Source organism: Oenanthe melanoleuca, chromosome 2 (assembly GCF_029582105.1).
Source record: "Oenanthe melanoleuca isolate GR-GAL-2019-014 chromosome 2, OMel1.0, whole genome shotgun sequence".
In the NCBI taxonomy this organism is placed as follows: Eukaryota; Metazoa; Chordata; class Aves; order Passeriformes; family Muscicapidae; genus Oenanthe; species Oenanthe melanoleuca.
In genome coordinates, this window is record NC_079335.1 from 83,954,386 (window position 1) to 83,969,721 (window position 15,336).

Below are 15,336 nucleotides of genomic sequence, written 5' to 3' on the forward strand. Positions count from 1 at the left end.
AAAGGATTTTTTTCCCTTTTCCCTTCTGCTTCAAATAGGAAAGGTGATAGTCTGCCCTGTGGAATACCAGTTCCAAGGCTGGGCAGGTTCCCAGCTGTCGAAATGGGGATAAAGACTGAAGCTGTCTACTCACATTGTAATTTATACTAGTTCACAATCTCCAAAGCTTGCTCTAGGACTAGCTGGTGCAGGAGTTTGGTGCAGAAAGAAATCCAGTTTTGAGTATTGTTTTGGTACTACAGATTATGTGCAGACTTGGTTAAATACCAAGCATCCTTGAACATAGTAAGTTTGTCCAAGCCTTGGTTTTGTACTTCTGAGTCATCCAGTGGAGCAAATCTGCTATTGACAGATGTCTCTTGCAGGCATTTGTAGGTTACCACCTGCAATTATTATGATATTGACACTGTAAAGGAAATAGGCAACTTGTAAAAAGCTCACTAAGTATTTGCTGTCTCTGTTCCAGCGGGAGAAGGCTGCAGTTCATCAGCTGGAGGAAGAGTATGAAGGCCTGCTGGTAAGCATGGGATGTTCTCATTTGTGAGACCCTGTTTGCTTTATGAACACCTGTATGATTGTCAAGTGACACTTCAGGTTTTGATAGTGACAGATGCTCATTTAAATAATGCTATTCAGCAGTAAACTGAAAGTGCTTTGTAGTTTCTGAAAGATTCGTTTTGAGTCATGGACTTGAGATTAATGCATTGCCTGCTGTATAATTGATTTACTCTCACAAGGAAGTTTCTGATTTGCACCTGGTGAAGGGAGTTGGTCACTAAGCAAGTGAAGACTAGAACTCTACCTCCTTAATAAGAGTAATGATGAAATTAGGCTGTATATGAAGCTTAAAAAGTTACTCAAAGGTTGGACTAGAATCAAATTCTGTGCATCCTCCCTGCTGTGGATCTTCATGTAAAACACAGCAAGAATCTTGTGCAAATGGTTTATTTAACACTTGGGGTCAGAATCTGATTCCTGGCAACCTGATTTCAAGTAACAGGATGTGTATTATGATGTGAAGACAAAGAATTTTTTCTTGAGGTGTCACCTGTGCAAAAGATGCTGCTATGACATTGAGGATGTGCTGTGAGCTGCAAATGCAAGTTAGAGCATGTTAAATGTTCAGACATTTCTTGTACTTCCCTCGCTGCCTTTTTGCTTGCCTGCCTACATGTCTGCTACACGTGTGTTTGAAATAACTTTGAGAAGCTGCTGACATCAGGATCCCATTGTTCTCTAAATCCTGACATGTTGTCCACTGTCCATTGCCAACAGGTTTCGTGTTTCAATAAACCCAGACACATCTGCCGTCCATTGCCAACAGGTTTTACAGACGTGTGGGTTTTACTGTTAGTTTATTAAAACAAAACAAAACAAAAACATAGCAAAGAAGCCATGCTGTGCTCTTGGCTTCCCTTTCTCCACCCAGCTCAGGCATTTATGTCTTTATGGCTTCTCGTTTCTTTACTTCCTTGCAGAAATATTCCTTTGAGAGAATGGATCAGCTTCGCCAGTTCCAGAACCTCATCCAGGCCACCAGCAGAGAGATCATGTGGATCAATGACTGTGAGGAAGAGGAGCTTCTCTATGACTGGAGTGACAGGAACACTGATATTGCCAGGAAGCAGGAGTCCTTCTCTGTAAGATAGCTCAACCTCCCTGTGCTTCCCATCAGCCCTCTCTTGGAATAGTCAGGGAGGAGCAGCCTCTCTCAGGAGAGACTCATCAAAGGGTGTTTTTTCACTGCTTTTAAGTTCATGGGGTTTTTTATCAACAGTTTTCAATAAAGTACTATGTAATAACCTTTTGAATCAGGACAGGACATTTTTTGGAGGATTTTTCTCCCATTCAATGAGTTGTCATAGTTTATTTTGACCTTGGAATGTGGTCTTCTAGTCCACTGCAGACCAGTGATCACCTCCAGCTTGTGCACACAGCCATTGTGATGGCAATGCCTAACTAAGGAACTTGAATCAGGCAGTTTAGATTCTCCCTGTTGGGACTATGCAGGGGTCAGAGGTCTCTGTATTTGGCCCTGATTACCTGTCACCAGGAAGTAGAGCTGTGCTCTCCTCCTCTGGTGGTTCTGCCAGCAACACATTGTGGGCATGGCCAGATGTAGTTTGCCCTGCTCCTTGTCGTCTGTGGGTGTGTAGGGAAATTGAGCATGTGTGTTTGTTTAGCCAGTATTGGTGCTGATCACCAAATTGAAAAAGGAATATAAAGTTCACACTATTATGGAGGTGCCTTTTTAATTCAGTTGTTCTGGGTATTGCAAGATGCAGTCATTTTTGCTTCCATCATTCTTAAGAAAGGCAGAACTCTGCTTTGCTCTCTGAAACAGCAAGCCTAGAGACTGGAATTGAGATGATTGCACCTTCTTTGATTCTACTGTCTTCATAATTAACATCAGTACACCTAAGGGAAATGCTTTATAGTGTTTGAGGGGATAATTTTACATTATCACAACTATCTGGGAAAGCAAATCATCCTGTGCAGTGTACCTTTGGAGTTTGTTTAATGCTGTGTTTTGGTTATTTAGAAACGTATGAGTGAACTGGAGGTTAAAGAAAAAGAACTCAACAAGCTGAAGCAAGAAAGTGACCAGCTAGTGCTCAATCAGCATCCTGCTTCAGATAAAATCGAGGTGAGTTGTGGGATTTCACTTGCTCCTTTAGTTGCTACGAGGGAAAAGTTCTCAGTGAAAGTTCAAATACAAAGTGCTGCATTAGGGCTCAAGAAGGGTTTGCCTGCCCAAAATCATGTCCATTTTATGTTGCTGTATGAGCTGCTCTAACAAATGTTAATACCTTCCTCTACAAACCTGGCCATTAACAACTGCATGGTGATAGATGCAAGTAAAAGTTAATTCTAAGCTTAGGGAGCTACCTGAGTGTGTTGAAATTACTGTATCTTGTTTGACCTGACTACAGTGCAGCAGAATTTATGGTAGGAAGACATGTCATTGCTATTCTGCTGTCTTAGCAGGCATATTTTTAAAAAAGCCACACCCTTTGAAGGTTTATGTTTAATCCAGGTGCAAATACTTTCTGCAGCTGAAATTCATAGTGCCTTTCTACAGTTTAGCCAAGACACTTTTGCTTTCACAGCTTGGTGTGCTCTTTAATTAAAAAGGCTGCAACAATTTGGAAGACTTCATTTTATCAAGAAATGCTGTATTTGTTGCAGTTTCAGGAGTGCATAAGAACTCTGCAACTGAAAAAGCTAAAATGAAAAAAAAGTCCTTTCTACCTTTCTGTGTGTTTACTTGGTTAACTGTTTTTATATTGTTTAAAATCCTGTTTTTTCTGTAGTCAATTTCTCTCTTAAAGGAAAGATTCTTTTAAGCTCCAGAGTGAACTAAAAGTTGTGTGTAGTTTTTTAAATAATTTACATTATGGCTGCTTGAGTATTTTGAATCTAAAACCAACTAGCATAAAATATCATGTTTGGGGGTGTTCCTTGAAAGAAGGAGAACATGGCCATTTGCAGCTGTAATACTTCATTTGCACTTTATTTGTTTGCATTTCACCCCTTTTTGTTAACTCACCCGGGGCTTCATGTTGATCAAACAAATTCAGGTCATGAACAGATTTCTTTTTATGTCTCACAAGCAGGTATTTAACTCATTTCAGTTAGGTGGATGCTTAGAAGTTGCAAAATCATTTGCATGAATTTGTCTTAGCAGATTTTCCATTTGCATTTGTGTGGAGTGTAGATAATTTTGCTTGAGTCTAGGTGTGGGAGAGAGATCAGTGTGGTGGCCTGAAGTGTGTATATTACTGTTTTTCTTAGGCTTACATGGATACCTTGCAAACTCAGTGGAGCTGGATTCTTCAGATCACCAAATGTATTGATGTTCATCTGAAGGAGAATGCAGCTTACTTCCAAGTGAGTAGTGATGTGGGGAGCTCACACAACTTTTAAAAAAATGTGACTCCCATCAAAGATGCATTTATTGTGCATAGCACACTGTTACCATGTTATAAATGTGCCCAAGGTGAACTGGGATTTCTCGTTAAAGGAGCCCATCAATTTTAGCAGACATTTTTAAGAGCTACACACAGCTAAATTCACAATTTTTCTCCCGTAGTTCTTTGAAGAGGCCCAAGCCACAGAGTGCTACCTGAAAAACTTACAAGACTCTATCAGAAAGAAGTTCATCTGTGATAAGAGCATGTCACTGCAGACTTTGCTGGAGCAGATCAAAGAGCTGGAGGTACTGTCACACTTGCCTGGCAGGTTATGTTCTGCTTTTCTGGGAAATCAGCTGTCCTCTTTGGATACCAAATGTAAACCCAAGTGCTCTGCAATGTTGAAATACAGCACTGTATGAACTTGAGACCATTATATTTTTAAGTCTGGAAAAAGTCCAGCAAATTCCCAAGTTTCTGACATGCTAACAAATGAAAAGCAAAGGAATACTTTTGTTCTTAGGTGGAAGAATAGATTTTGCCTCAAAGGATAAATGCATTTGATAAATTATGTCAACCTACACTGTAGTCTCTTTGAAAGGATAGATGTCAGCTTTTTTAGCTGTTTTCTTTTAATGAATTAAGCACTACAGTCTGAAATTGGAGAAAAAATGGTTATGGTGTAAAAGGCCAATTGATGAAGTCAATTGGAAAGTGTGATTGTTCCCTTTTTTTGTTAGCATTCATTTTGTTAGATTCTTTCAATTTATGCCTGTATTTCTTAAACACCACTTAAACCACATTGAAGATCTGTATGAAAAACCTGCTATGCAAATTTTGCAAACTTTGCTTCTTGCCAGAGCTGCAAAGATACTTCATTAGATGTTTCTCTGCTCTTTTTAAAAATGCAGTTTTACATTGTAGGCCAAAGACTCATAAAATAAGTTTTGCTTACTATAAGCTCCAGCTGTATCCCTCTCTTAATAAAACATCAGGAACTAGATGCCTTTTCTTTTTAGAATAAAATTGTAACATATAATTAATCTTTGCAGAATGAACGAGAGAGAATTCTTGAATACAAGAGGCAAGTGCAGAGTTTGGTGAATAAATCCAGGAAGATTGTGCAGCTGAAGCCACGTAACCCAGACTATCGAAGTAACAAGCCCATTATCCTCAAGGCTCTGTGTGACTACAAACAGGATCTGGTATTGTATTCCTTTTTGGCTGAGAAAGAACATCATGTAAACTAGAACATTGTAAATTACTTAGCAAGCAAACCATTGAGCTGATAGGTGTAACCCCTTTATCTGCTTGAATTTTTTTGACAGAAGAGGCTCTGCCTTTCTTGCCATTATGAATAAACAAGTAGGTTCTTACTGGTTAATAAATCTAGTCAAAATTACTATTATTAATCTATTAAATAACCTCAATACTCATGTTTCAAATTAGAACATAAAAGTCTTGTTGATAATAGGATTAAAATTGTTGTACAGATGCCTCTCAGCATCCACACCGTTTTTTTTTTTTTCGGTGGTCGTTCACCTTTCCAGTGCCTCTCTGGAGCCTTTTAGGTGAACAATTCATTTAACAAAAGTGAGGAATATACAGTTATTCATTGATATTCCCACTCCTTTTCTGGATGGGCTATGAAATGAATGGTGATGTTTGTTCTTCCTCCTCAGTACTGAGGCTGCTTGGATTTATTTGTGTATTTTTTCCCTAACAGTAAACTTAGATATGCTTTCTGCTTATGTGCTTTTTCCTGCACTGTGGCCACACCCATGGCTGCCTGGTGTCAGGATTTCTGGCAGTTGGAGCTGGTGAATCTGGCTCTGCCACACTCACTCCCAGTACCTTTGCAAATATGGATGCAGCACTAAATATCCTCATGCCTTCAGCTCACTGGCTTAAAGCCATGTATGGTTGCATAGCTTACCAGGCCATGTGTCCACATTTGGTCTTTGTCAGGGCAGTCCCCAGGTCTGATGATCTACTAGACTGGCAACTGCTCAGAGTGTTCCCTGGCTCATTCTTGGGCTTTTTTGGGTTTTCTTCACGTGGAAACCAGATTGAGGGAGAAGGGGTTGGTCTTTACTAATCTATTTTCCCAATATGAAGCTGAGATGCATACCCAGACCTGGCAGCTGGGAAGCACTCCTGCTTCTATGATCTAGGTGCATTTTCCTTGTCTGTCTGTCCTGGGAGCCCCACCTTACTTGACTGAGGACAAGCATTGTTCTGCATCCCTTTCAGAAAACGGTGCGGAAGGGCGATGAGTGCATCCTGAAGGACAACAACGAGCGCAGCAAGTGGCTGGTCACCGGCCCCGGGGGAGTGGACATGCTGGTGCCATCTGTCAGCCTTATCATCCCACCCCCCAATCCACTGGCAGTGGATCTTGCTACCAAGTGAGTTTGGACACTTGCCTCTGGGATTAGAGTTCACTCAAAATAGCAACCAGTCACAAAATGCGTTCTGTGCCTTGATCAGAGTGCACTCACCCCTGCTCCTAAAGGTGGGGGATTAAGGACTAGACCCTTGGCTTGAGGAAACTCACTTCAGTGAAATTGGAATCTAGGCTGGGGCCTAGAAATGTTGAAATGTTAATGGCTATGAGGTTTTTCTCATCTCTGCTAATGAAAGTCATGTATAAATTAATTTCCAAGATTTTTTCAACTAGAGAACTGGCCTTAACACTCCACATCTGGTGGATGTTTCTTGTGATGTTTTGTAGCTTTGCTACAAGGACAGATGCATTCTGATCATGGTTTTGTTTTTTTTTTTTTCCCCTCTCATGCTAGAATTGAGCAATACTATGAAGCTATTTTAGCTTTGTGGAACCAGCTGTATATCAACATGAAGAGCCTGGTGTCCTGGCATTACTGCATGATTGACATTGAGAAAATCAGAGCTATGACTATTGCCAAGGTAAGATGCCAGCTGGCCTTGCCTGCAGACCAGAGACATCCATGACCTGATGTCTGCTGTCCCCAGCAGACCCTGCAGTATCCTGTGCAGATGTATGTTCTACAAAACCATGGGCCTTCCTTTTGCTAGATTGCACAAACACTCACACATATGGAAGCTGTAATTTTATTAAAGGAGAAACAAAATGCTTTCCTACTTAAACACAATACAGATAAGCAGGAAGATTAGCTAAGGGAATTTATTGCATGCTTGCTGTACTTGTTCCCACTGTACAAGGGCATGGATAAACAGTAAGAGGTGGAATTTTAAACTGCTTTTAAGGTGTGAAATGATGGTAACAAGGATAGATGAACTCAGATGGGACTCTTAGCACCATACTTCTAGAGGCAGCCTAGTTAGGATTTATTCTAAAGTGTGATTACTTTGGGTTTTTTATAGGTTTATTAGTTTTTTCCTTAATGATTAGCTAGTCATAAAACTTCCTCAACTGCTTTTTTTTTTCTCTTTTATTTCAAAATTCCCTTCTTCCTTATTTCAGCTGAAAACAATGCGTAAGGAAGATTACCAAAAAATAATAACTGACCTGGAGATCCATTATCAAGAATTCCTCAGGAACAGCCAAGGCTCAGAGATGTTTGGTGATGAAGACAAGAGAAAGATGCAGACCCAGTTCACTGATGCTCAGAAGCACTACCAGACCTTGATCATACAACTGCCTAATCAACCACGACAGCCACAAACAGGTTTGTTGTCGTCCTGGCTTTTGTAGAGTTTGCAGTGCTGGGGTTTCTTTGTTCCAGAGGTGGCAGGTGGTGCATTTTTTATATGTGAAAATGTTCTCTTCAACATATGAATGGGAATATGTTCAAGAACTATCCTGCTGTCTCCCAACATAACAAAACTGGCTGTGCACAGGGGAGGATTTTGTTCTTCCTTCCTTTGGTGGGAATCTGGGAATAGTGCTCCAAAATTCATGGAATTTGCTGAGAGCATGAGAAGAATTTAGTCCATCTGATATGTTTCTGTAATAAGGAAGCAAGTTTAAATTTCTGTGAAGTTGGGATTTTATTTCCTGAAACAGCTGCCTATGGGCCCAGATCTTCCACCTGTTCTCAGTCCTACAGATAACTCAGTGCTTGGATTGCTTGGGCACTGCCTTGTCTTCCTGCATGTTCCTGCTTAGTTCTCTGGCAGCTGATGCTTACCCAATTCATTTTACAGTGGTCCCAACTGAGAGCTGTCCCGTGGGTTCCTCAAGCACCATTATTGTTAATGAGAGAAACAGAGAACATGAGAAGCAGGAGGCCTGGCTGCTGATGGAGCTTCAGAAACTTCGGCGTCAGATTGAAGCTGCTGAGATTCAGATGGTTCAAAGAGCTCCTCTTGGAGTGGATCAAGGGGCTATGCACGACTTTTCAGTCAGAATAAAGGACTTAGAGGTAACTGTGGATGTTTGAGCATCTCAAGTTCAGTGTGACTCTGTGCTGCAGTTCTGTTTATGATCATCTAGGAAAGACACAGACTTTGTGCAGAAAATTCTCTGTTGGAAGCTAACCATAATGATTTGGATTTTGGATTAGAATTTACCTTCCAAGTAGAAAAAGTTGACTCTTGAATTTTAGAAATCAAATTCTGCCAGGCAAGGAATACAGAAAGACTGATGTCAGGTGCCTGTGAATGCATGCTAAGCCTCATCCAGAGTAAAGTCCATTTTCAAGGATTTCACTTAACCACCTACCTGTAAAGTGCTGTCTGTGAGATACAGACTGGATACACCAGACTTCCTATCCCTCTCCTAGCTCTTTAGACTTGTAGGAGACCATGGAGAGAAGGTGGGTACAAAAAGGTAACAGGTTCAGCATATGAGAAATTCCTGTGAGGCAATGAGGTTGCAAAGATCTCAATAACAGAAGGACCTTGGCATGTCAGAGCTGAGTTTTGGAGTGGAGATGCTCAAAAAGACATATAACCTATTGTGGACAGAAAAGAAACTGCTCAATTATGCTTGCCTTGCAGAAAGCAAGCTCAGCCACTTCTGCAATCCTCAGTCAAGCTGGTTATGTAAGAGCAGACTGCTTGGATAAGGAGACGAATTCCATATGAATATGGAATAGAATGATCATTCAGCCAACCAAAAATGTGTAAACCAGGCATTCTCCTTTTCCTTAGGGTGTGCAGAATGACTCTCAAATAATGGCTGAAACCCTCAATAAGCATAAGGACTTGCTGCCTAACTTCAGAGGCTGTGAGAAGTATGTGTACTTGCAATCAGAGATAAATGCCCTTTTTCAAAAACTGGAAAATATTAATGGTGTTTCTGCTGGCTACTTAGACAGGTAAGTAAATTGAGGCTATAGCAATAAATATTCACTTTCTCCCATTATTGTTAGTCCAGAAACCTGCCTTTTGTTACCAGTAGTGTAAAATAACACATTCTCTGCAAATTGTGTACATGTTGGTAGAAACAATTTATGTAATTTACGTGAATTTCTTCTCTTTTCTGGAACACTTTAAAAAAAGAAAGTGAGAAGCATGGGTATCACAGAAATTTCTTGTGTTATGTGTTCTCTTCAGCCAATCATCTCCTACTAATTAAAAACAACACTGTTTCTTCCTTGTCCATAATGGATTTGCCTTGTATCATTTATTTTAGCTTGAATGCACTGAGGTGTCTGCTCCAGGTTATTCTGCAAACAGAAGATGTGATCAGAGTTTTTGAAGTCAGACTCTCTGAAGAGGAGACTGTTCCTTTGGATCTTGATAAAGTGGAGGCTTATCGGGCTTGTCTGAAGGTGAGGGGCCAAAACCCAAAGACACAGCAAAACAAAATTCATAGCTGCCAGCACTGATTTATTGAGCTGGGGGAAACCCTTCCAAAACCACAGGAGACACACATACTGATCCTCTTGTATTTTGTGTATAGACATACAATGTTTTGCAAATGAGGGAGTATTGCTGGCTAGTTAAGGGAGGGGATTGTCCTGCTCTGCTCTGCTCTGGTGCAGCCTCCCCTTGAGTCCTGTGCGCAGTTTTGGGTACCACAAGATAAAAAATATATAAAGTTATTAGACAGTGTCCAAAGGAGGATGTGGGAATGGTAAAGGGCTTTGAGGAAGCTGTATGAGGAGCAGCTGAGGTCACTGTTCAGCCTGGAGGAGACTGAGGGGAGACCTCTCTGCAGTTACAACTTCTTCTGATGGGGAAAGAGGGGCAGGCACTGATCTCATCTGTTACAGGACCCAAGGAAATGGGAAGAGGCTGTGTCAGGGGAAGTTTAGGTTGGATATCAGGAAAACATTCTTCATCCAGAAGTGGGCACTGGAACAGGCTCCCCAGGGCAGTGGTCACAGCACCAAGCCTGACAGAGCTCATGAAATGTTTAGATAACACTCTCAGGCACAGGGTGTGACTCTTGGGATGTCCTGTGCAAGGCCAGGAGTTGGACTTCATGATCCTTGTCATTTCCAACTCAGGAAGCTCTTATTACATGAAATTATTGAAAGTATTATACAGGTTATTACTTCTTCCAGCCCCTGGTTGTTGCTGGCCCCACAGCAAGGGCAGCTGCATGGAAGGTTTCTGTAACCCATTTCTGTACACTATTATCTGTGTTCATTTATATCACTAGTGAATGTAGATTTGAAGGCAGTATCTCCTTTCTTGCATACAGACTTGTTAATTGCCCTTGTCCTCTAGATGTAACAAGTAAGTTTGAGTGTTATTGTCATGGTTTTGCTACAGAGCCTGTGTAAAATCCTAGAGTGAAAAGTATCCAGCCTGTACAAGGGGAAAAGGGAAATATCTGCTTTGCTGAGCACAAAGTTATCTTGCAGATTCAGTCTTTTATCAGCCTTTATTTGCTGGTCCTTTTGTACACTGAATACATTTGGGAAAACAAGAACTCTTTCATTATTTTCTGTTCTTACCTTTAGTAGGGAAAAAGTGTGTAGGTGGTGCAAATGGAGCACAACCCAGTTACGTTTTTATCATGTCAAATGAGAGCTGCAGTTCAGTTGCTGGGAGTTGTTCTTAGCTGGTATAAATTTGAGCTCCATAAAAAGAAATAAAAAGAAAAATAGCTTGAGCATATCACTGAAGGCTGTAGCCATCCCTGTGACTGGGGGATGCAAGGCAGACCACTGCCTGTGCTGTATATTCCATTTGGTGATGCCCACAGTATGTGAGTATGTGTATCTAAACAAAGAGTGTGTGTGAGAAGAAACATCTCCATGAAAGATGTTCATAAAAATGTAAATAGGAGAAAACAAAAAAATCTGTGCAGATTTTTAGGTGTTCAAAAACTGGATATGCCACTCCTGAGGCTTGATTCCACAGCTGTTGCAAGTACAGGAATCTTTTATACTTCAGTGAAATTTTCTAGTCAGTTGTTTCTAGGAGCAAGCAAGGCTCTTGTTCTGCTCTGGTAACTGCTCTGTAGAGTTCTGAGAAACTGTAATGCTGACTTCAGAACAGAATAGCAGAGGGCTTTGGTTCAGCAAATTATTTGGTCTAACTTTAAACACCTATTTAAGCCAAACTGTTAACCAAAATAGGTGTTTCACTTTAAATAGGCCCAGCTGACATCACTATGCATACCTTACTGAGTTAAAAACAACATCTTTAGATCCCAACATATTATGCATGCTCTTAAATTGGTTAAATGTAAGTATGTTCTCAAGAGTAAATTAAATGACAACATTTTGATTTTTTTCTCCAGAAAATGAAAGCAGACCTAAATATGAAGAAGTCATTACTGAATACCCTGGAAAATGAGCTGCAGAGAACACTTCAGATTCACTCACAGTCTTGCCAGTCATACACCCTGTATGACATGGACATTGGAAAGTACTGTGACAAAGTTACCCAGCTAATAGACCGCTGGCAGAGGGCTGATAAGCAGATAGATAACAGGTTTGTTCATGTTTTCATGGCATTTTCCTTATTGCTATTGCTACCCAGATCACCTCAGCAGTGAAGTCTAAAAGAACTGGTGTGCACTAACCTTTGCTTCCAAAGGACAAGTGGTGACTTCAGGGCAATAAGACTTGAGCAATTGTGAATAGGTTGAACGTACTTCAAAAGGAATTGGGTAAGATCAAGCAGAAAAAGGTAGTTAGCCATGCAAATGTCTAACCTATGTGCTAAAGAATTGTTCTGATTTTTAAAAAAATTTTTTCTAATGTTTTTGGATTAGGTGTTTTCAGTCAGCATTTTGACCCTCAAAAAAGCAGCCATGCTTATTCCTCAACACCCTGTACTTGTACATGAGGATTAAAAAAGTAACCTTAAGAATTAACTAACAAAATTGAGCCTTGAATTTGAATAATGATCTGAAGGCATATTCTGATTTTTTTGAGGGGGAGAGGTGAGGGTTGGGGTATAGGTCATTTTAGTTTGTTTAATTTTGTTTTTATCTGAGGACAAAATCTAGTCCTAACTGGTTGCTGATTCTTCACTTAAAATTGAGAACAAGAGTCCTGTAGTCAGCGAACTTGATTTTTATCACTGCAAGTTTCATTCATCCCTCATTTTGTCAGGAAGGCCCGGCCTCTGTGTATTAGTTACTCAAAAGTGATGTATTAAAACTCCATGTTGAGTGACTAATAACCAGTACAATTCTCATTTATTTATAATTTTTGTTCAGAATCTTCTCAGTGCTTCCAATAGTTTTACATAAGTTTATTTCTGTGTCTTGTTCCTGAAAACTGTGTAAAGAGAGAGAAAGAGAATGCACTTTCCATTTTGACAGGATTTTCCCTTTTTTTTCCCAGATCATGGGATTTAGAAAGGCAGATCAAACAGCTGAAAACCTACCGAGATCTCTACCAGGCTCTGTGCAAGTGGATCTGTGATGCCAAGCGCCGGCAGGATTCCATTGAGTCCGTGAAGCTGTGTGATTCCAACACTATCATGAGATACCTGCATGATCAGAAGGTGTGCAGCACCTGCATGAGCTATCTTCAGTTATCTGGATTTTAAATTGTTTTGCTACACAGAAAATATCAATATCAATGCAGTCTGTAATACAGTGGCCTGTTTTGAATTATAAAGTATGCAAGCTACCAAAAAACACCACATATGTAGAAGGCAGGAGGGAGGAAATATTATTGTCCTCATTACTTTCTGTCAGCACTGCAACAGATTATGAACAAGACTGTGTTTGGCTCCTACACATTCACTGACACTTTTACACATCAGCTTTGAATTAATTCAAGGGACTGTAAGATGGTGTTACTTATGGGACAAATTACAGCACAAAAATAGAAATCAAGCAAATACATCTAAGCTAAAGTCAAGGAACTCTGCCTTCCCAGCTCTGGGGGTATTTCAGTTGTTGGGTGTTCTCTCTGAGAAAAACCTTCTCATGCCCAGAGTGCTTGCTGTTGTAAAAACTGCCCAGCTACAGATCATTTCAGATCTCAGCTTCAGGGGCTGCAGGAGTCTCCTGCTGCAGGTGCTTTCTGATACAGGCAGCATGTACAGGAGGAAATACTGGTAAATCTTGCAGGACTGTTTCACAGCTCACTTCTCTCTTGACAGAACTTGCACAGTGAAATCTGTGGGAAGCGAGACAAAGTCGAGGAGCTTCTCAAGCATGCAGATCAGTGCTCAGCTGCAATTAAGGTACTTGGATCTCAGCATTTTTGTGGGGTGTGGTTTTTCATGGTCAGGCACATCCCATTGTTCTCTGCTCTGCTGACAGGTGAAGAGTCAGCTCCCTGATATGTGTACAGAAATTGCTGTGTGAAGTACTTCTGGGTACAAAACACAATGAAAGCAATTTGTGTACTTGCCACCTGAAGACTATGGGATCATGCAGCAGGCACCAGTGAGAGTTTGTCTTGTGAATCAAAGCCTCCTTCTAGCCAGACCAAACTTTCCAATTCGCATGTTAAAAAATATAAGGAAATCAAGAACATATTGGTACTTAACAAATTAGGTCTGGTTGGGGTCTGATCTAGGAGGCAAGATAAATGCAGATTAGCAGGAGGAATGGTGTGCAATAGCCATGAAAACCAGTAACATAGAGGGAATAGTTTTGTGGTACTTGCATATTTGTCACCTTTATATCCTTGCTTTCTCCAGCTCAATCTTACTCTCTGTGACAAAGATTTTGCTCTATATGTGACATGGCATATGTGATACAAAAGAGATGCAGAGACTGTTATTTCTGATGAAATTTTGGTGGATAACAGTATTTAGACCTGCTACTCCCATGAATCTTTTTCGTCTCCCTGTAGCCCTCAACTTACGGAAACAGTTGTCTTCTTGTTTTTGAAAATTTTTTTTCCTCTTTTTCCCTGGTCATTCTCCTCTATGAATCTCCACAGGGGTACTTGAACTGATGAGCTTCTGTTTATGACAGAAGATCATCTGTACAGGGTCAGAAATATAAACAAGGGAAAGATTTAGGTTTTCATGAAGAAAGCAAAACAAAAAAATCCCTAAAACTTGCATTTTCTGGAGTAGATTAACAAAGAATTCTTTGACAGTTTCTAAATGGGTCTTGCTTTTTTGTCTTGTTTTTCAGGATTATGAACTGCAGGTTGCTTCCTACAGTTCGGGATTAGAAACATTGCTCAACATACCTATCAAGAAGAGTGTGGTTCAGTCTCCTGCAGTGCTGATTCTACAAGAGGTACCTTTCTTTCCTCCCCTTCAGTCTTCTGAATACATTTGTTTGTCTGTATGAACCCTTGTGAGTCATACCCAGCTGTATTCTAATAGTTAGCACTGTCACTGGTAATGTGTGCTAAGCACGTAAGCACAAGTTAGTGCAGAATAATCATTGTGCTGTAAAATCAGACCTGGGCTTGTTCAGACATTAGATTAGCCCTCAGGAATCTTTCTCCTTCCTATGCAGTGTCCACTGCATAAATGCTGTGAGAAAGGTAGATCCATGCTCCAAGTGGTTTAGTCACTTTCATCCTGGGAATTGACTGCTATTAAAAATTAAACTTGGGTTGCTTGTGACTGTCAGACAGGAAGAGCGTGATGAACCAGGGGATGAAGGCTTGAATTTAATATCACGTCAGCAATGGGGGGCAAGCAATCCTGAAAAGCCAAAAAAGGTTTGGTTTTTCTTAAGGAAGAATTTACACTTTCAGAAAATCATGTGAATTTGTGAGCAGGAGAATTTGTTTTTGCTTTGTCAAGTGGTAACTTGACTTTGACTTTGTACAAGGTGCTAACAACTCTGTTTCTTTTCAAGGCTAATGAGGCTCAGTCCCGCTATATAGAGCTTCTTACAAGATCAGGAGATTATTACAGATTCTTGAGTGAAATGTTAAAGAGCATGGAGGATTTGAAGGTATTCTAACTCCTTTATTTTCTGTAGCTTTCATTTTTATCACAGATGAGGAAACTATCATTGGTCAGAGGCAGAAAGTACAGTGTAAAATAGCTCACAAAACTGTATCCAGAACTCAGAGGTGTCCTACAAAGGAGGCATATTAGGAGTGTCATGCATCTTTTGTGGAAGAGTACAGTGTTT

At 40.4% G+C, this 15,336-nt stretch overlaps 1 protein-coding gene across 3 annotated transcripts in view; it reads left to right on the forward strand.

The window, feature by feature from the left end:
* DSP (desmoplakin) overlaps positions 1-15,336 on the forward strand; it is a 38,730-nt gene that overhangs the window by 15,030 nt on the left and 8,364 nt on the right. For all 3 annotated transcript variants that reach the window (XM_056484729.1, XM_056484730.1, XM_056484731.1), the window contains exons 6-22: positions 467-517; positions 1,479-1,640; positions 2,543-2,647; positions 3,796-3,891; positions 4,094-4,219; positions 4,967-5,119; positions 6,168-6,322; positions 6,716-6,842; positions 7,381-7,585; positions 8,064-8,281; positions 9,012-9,178; positions 9,496-9,634; positions 11,560-11,753; positions 12,614-12,776; positions 13,383-13,466; positions 14,374-14,481; positions 15,055-15,153. In XM_056484729.1, coding sequence (XP_056340704.1) covers positions 467-517; positions 1,479-1,640; positions 2,543-2,647; positions 3,796-3,891; positions 4,094-4,219; positions 4,967-5,119; positions 6,168-6,322; positions 6,716-6,842; positions 7,381-7,585; positions 8,064-8,281; positions 9,012-9,178; positions 9,496-9,634; positions 11,560-11,753; positions 12,614-12,776; positions 13,383-13,466; positions 14,374-14,481; positions 15,055-15,153 — 2,352 coding nt within the window. The remainder of the gene's footprint in view (positions 1-466; positions 518-1,478; positions 1,641-2,542; positions 2,648-3,795; positions 3,892-4,093; positions 4,220-4,966; positions 5,120-6,167; positions 6,323-6,715; positions 6,843-7,380; positions 7,586-8,063; positions 8,282-9,011; positions 9,179-9,495; positions 9,635-11,559; positions 11,754-12,613; positions 12,777-13,382; positions 13,467-14,373; positions 14,482-15,054; positions 15,154-15,336) is intronic.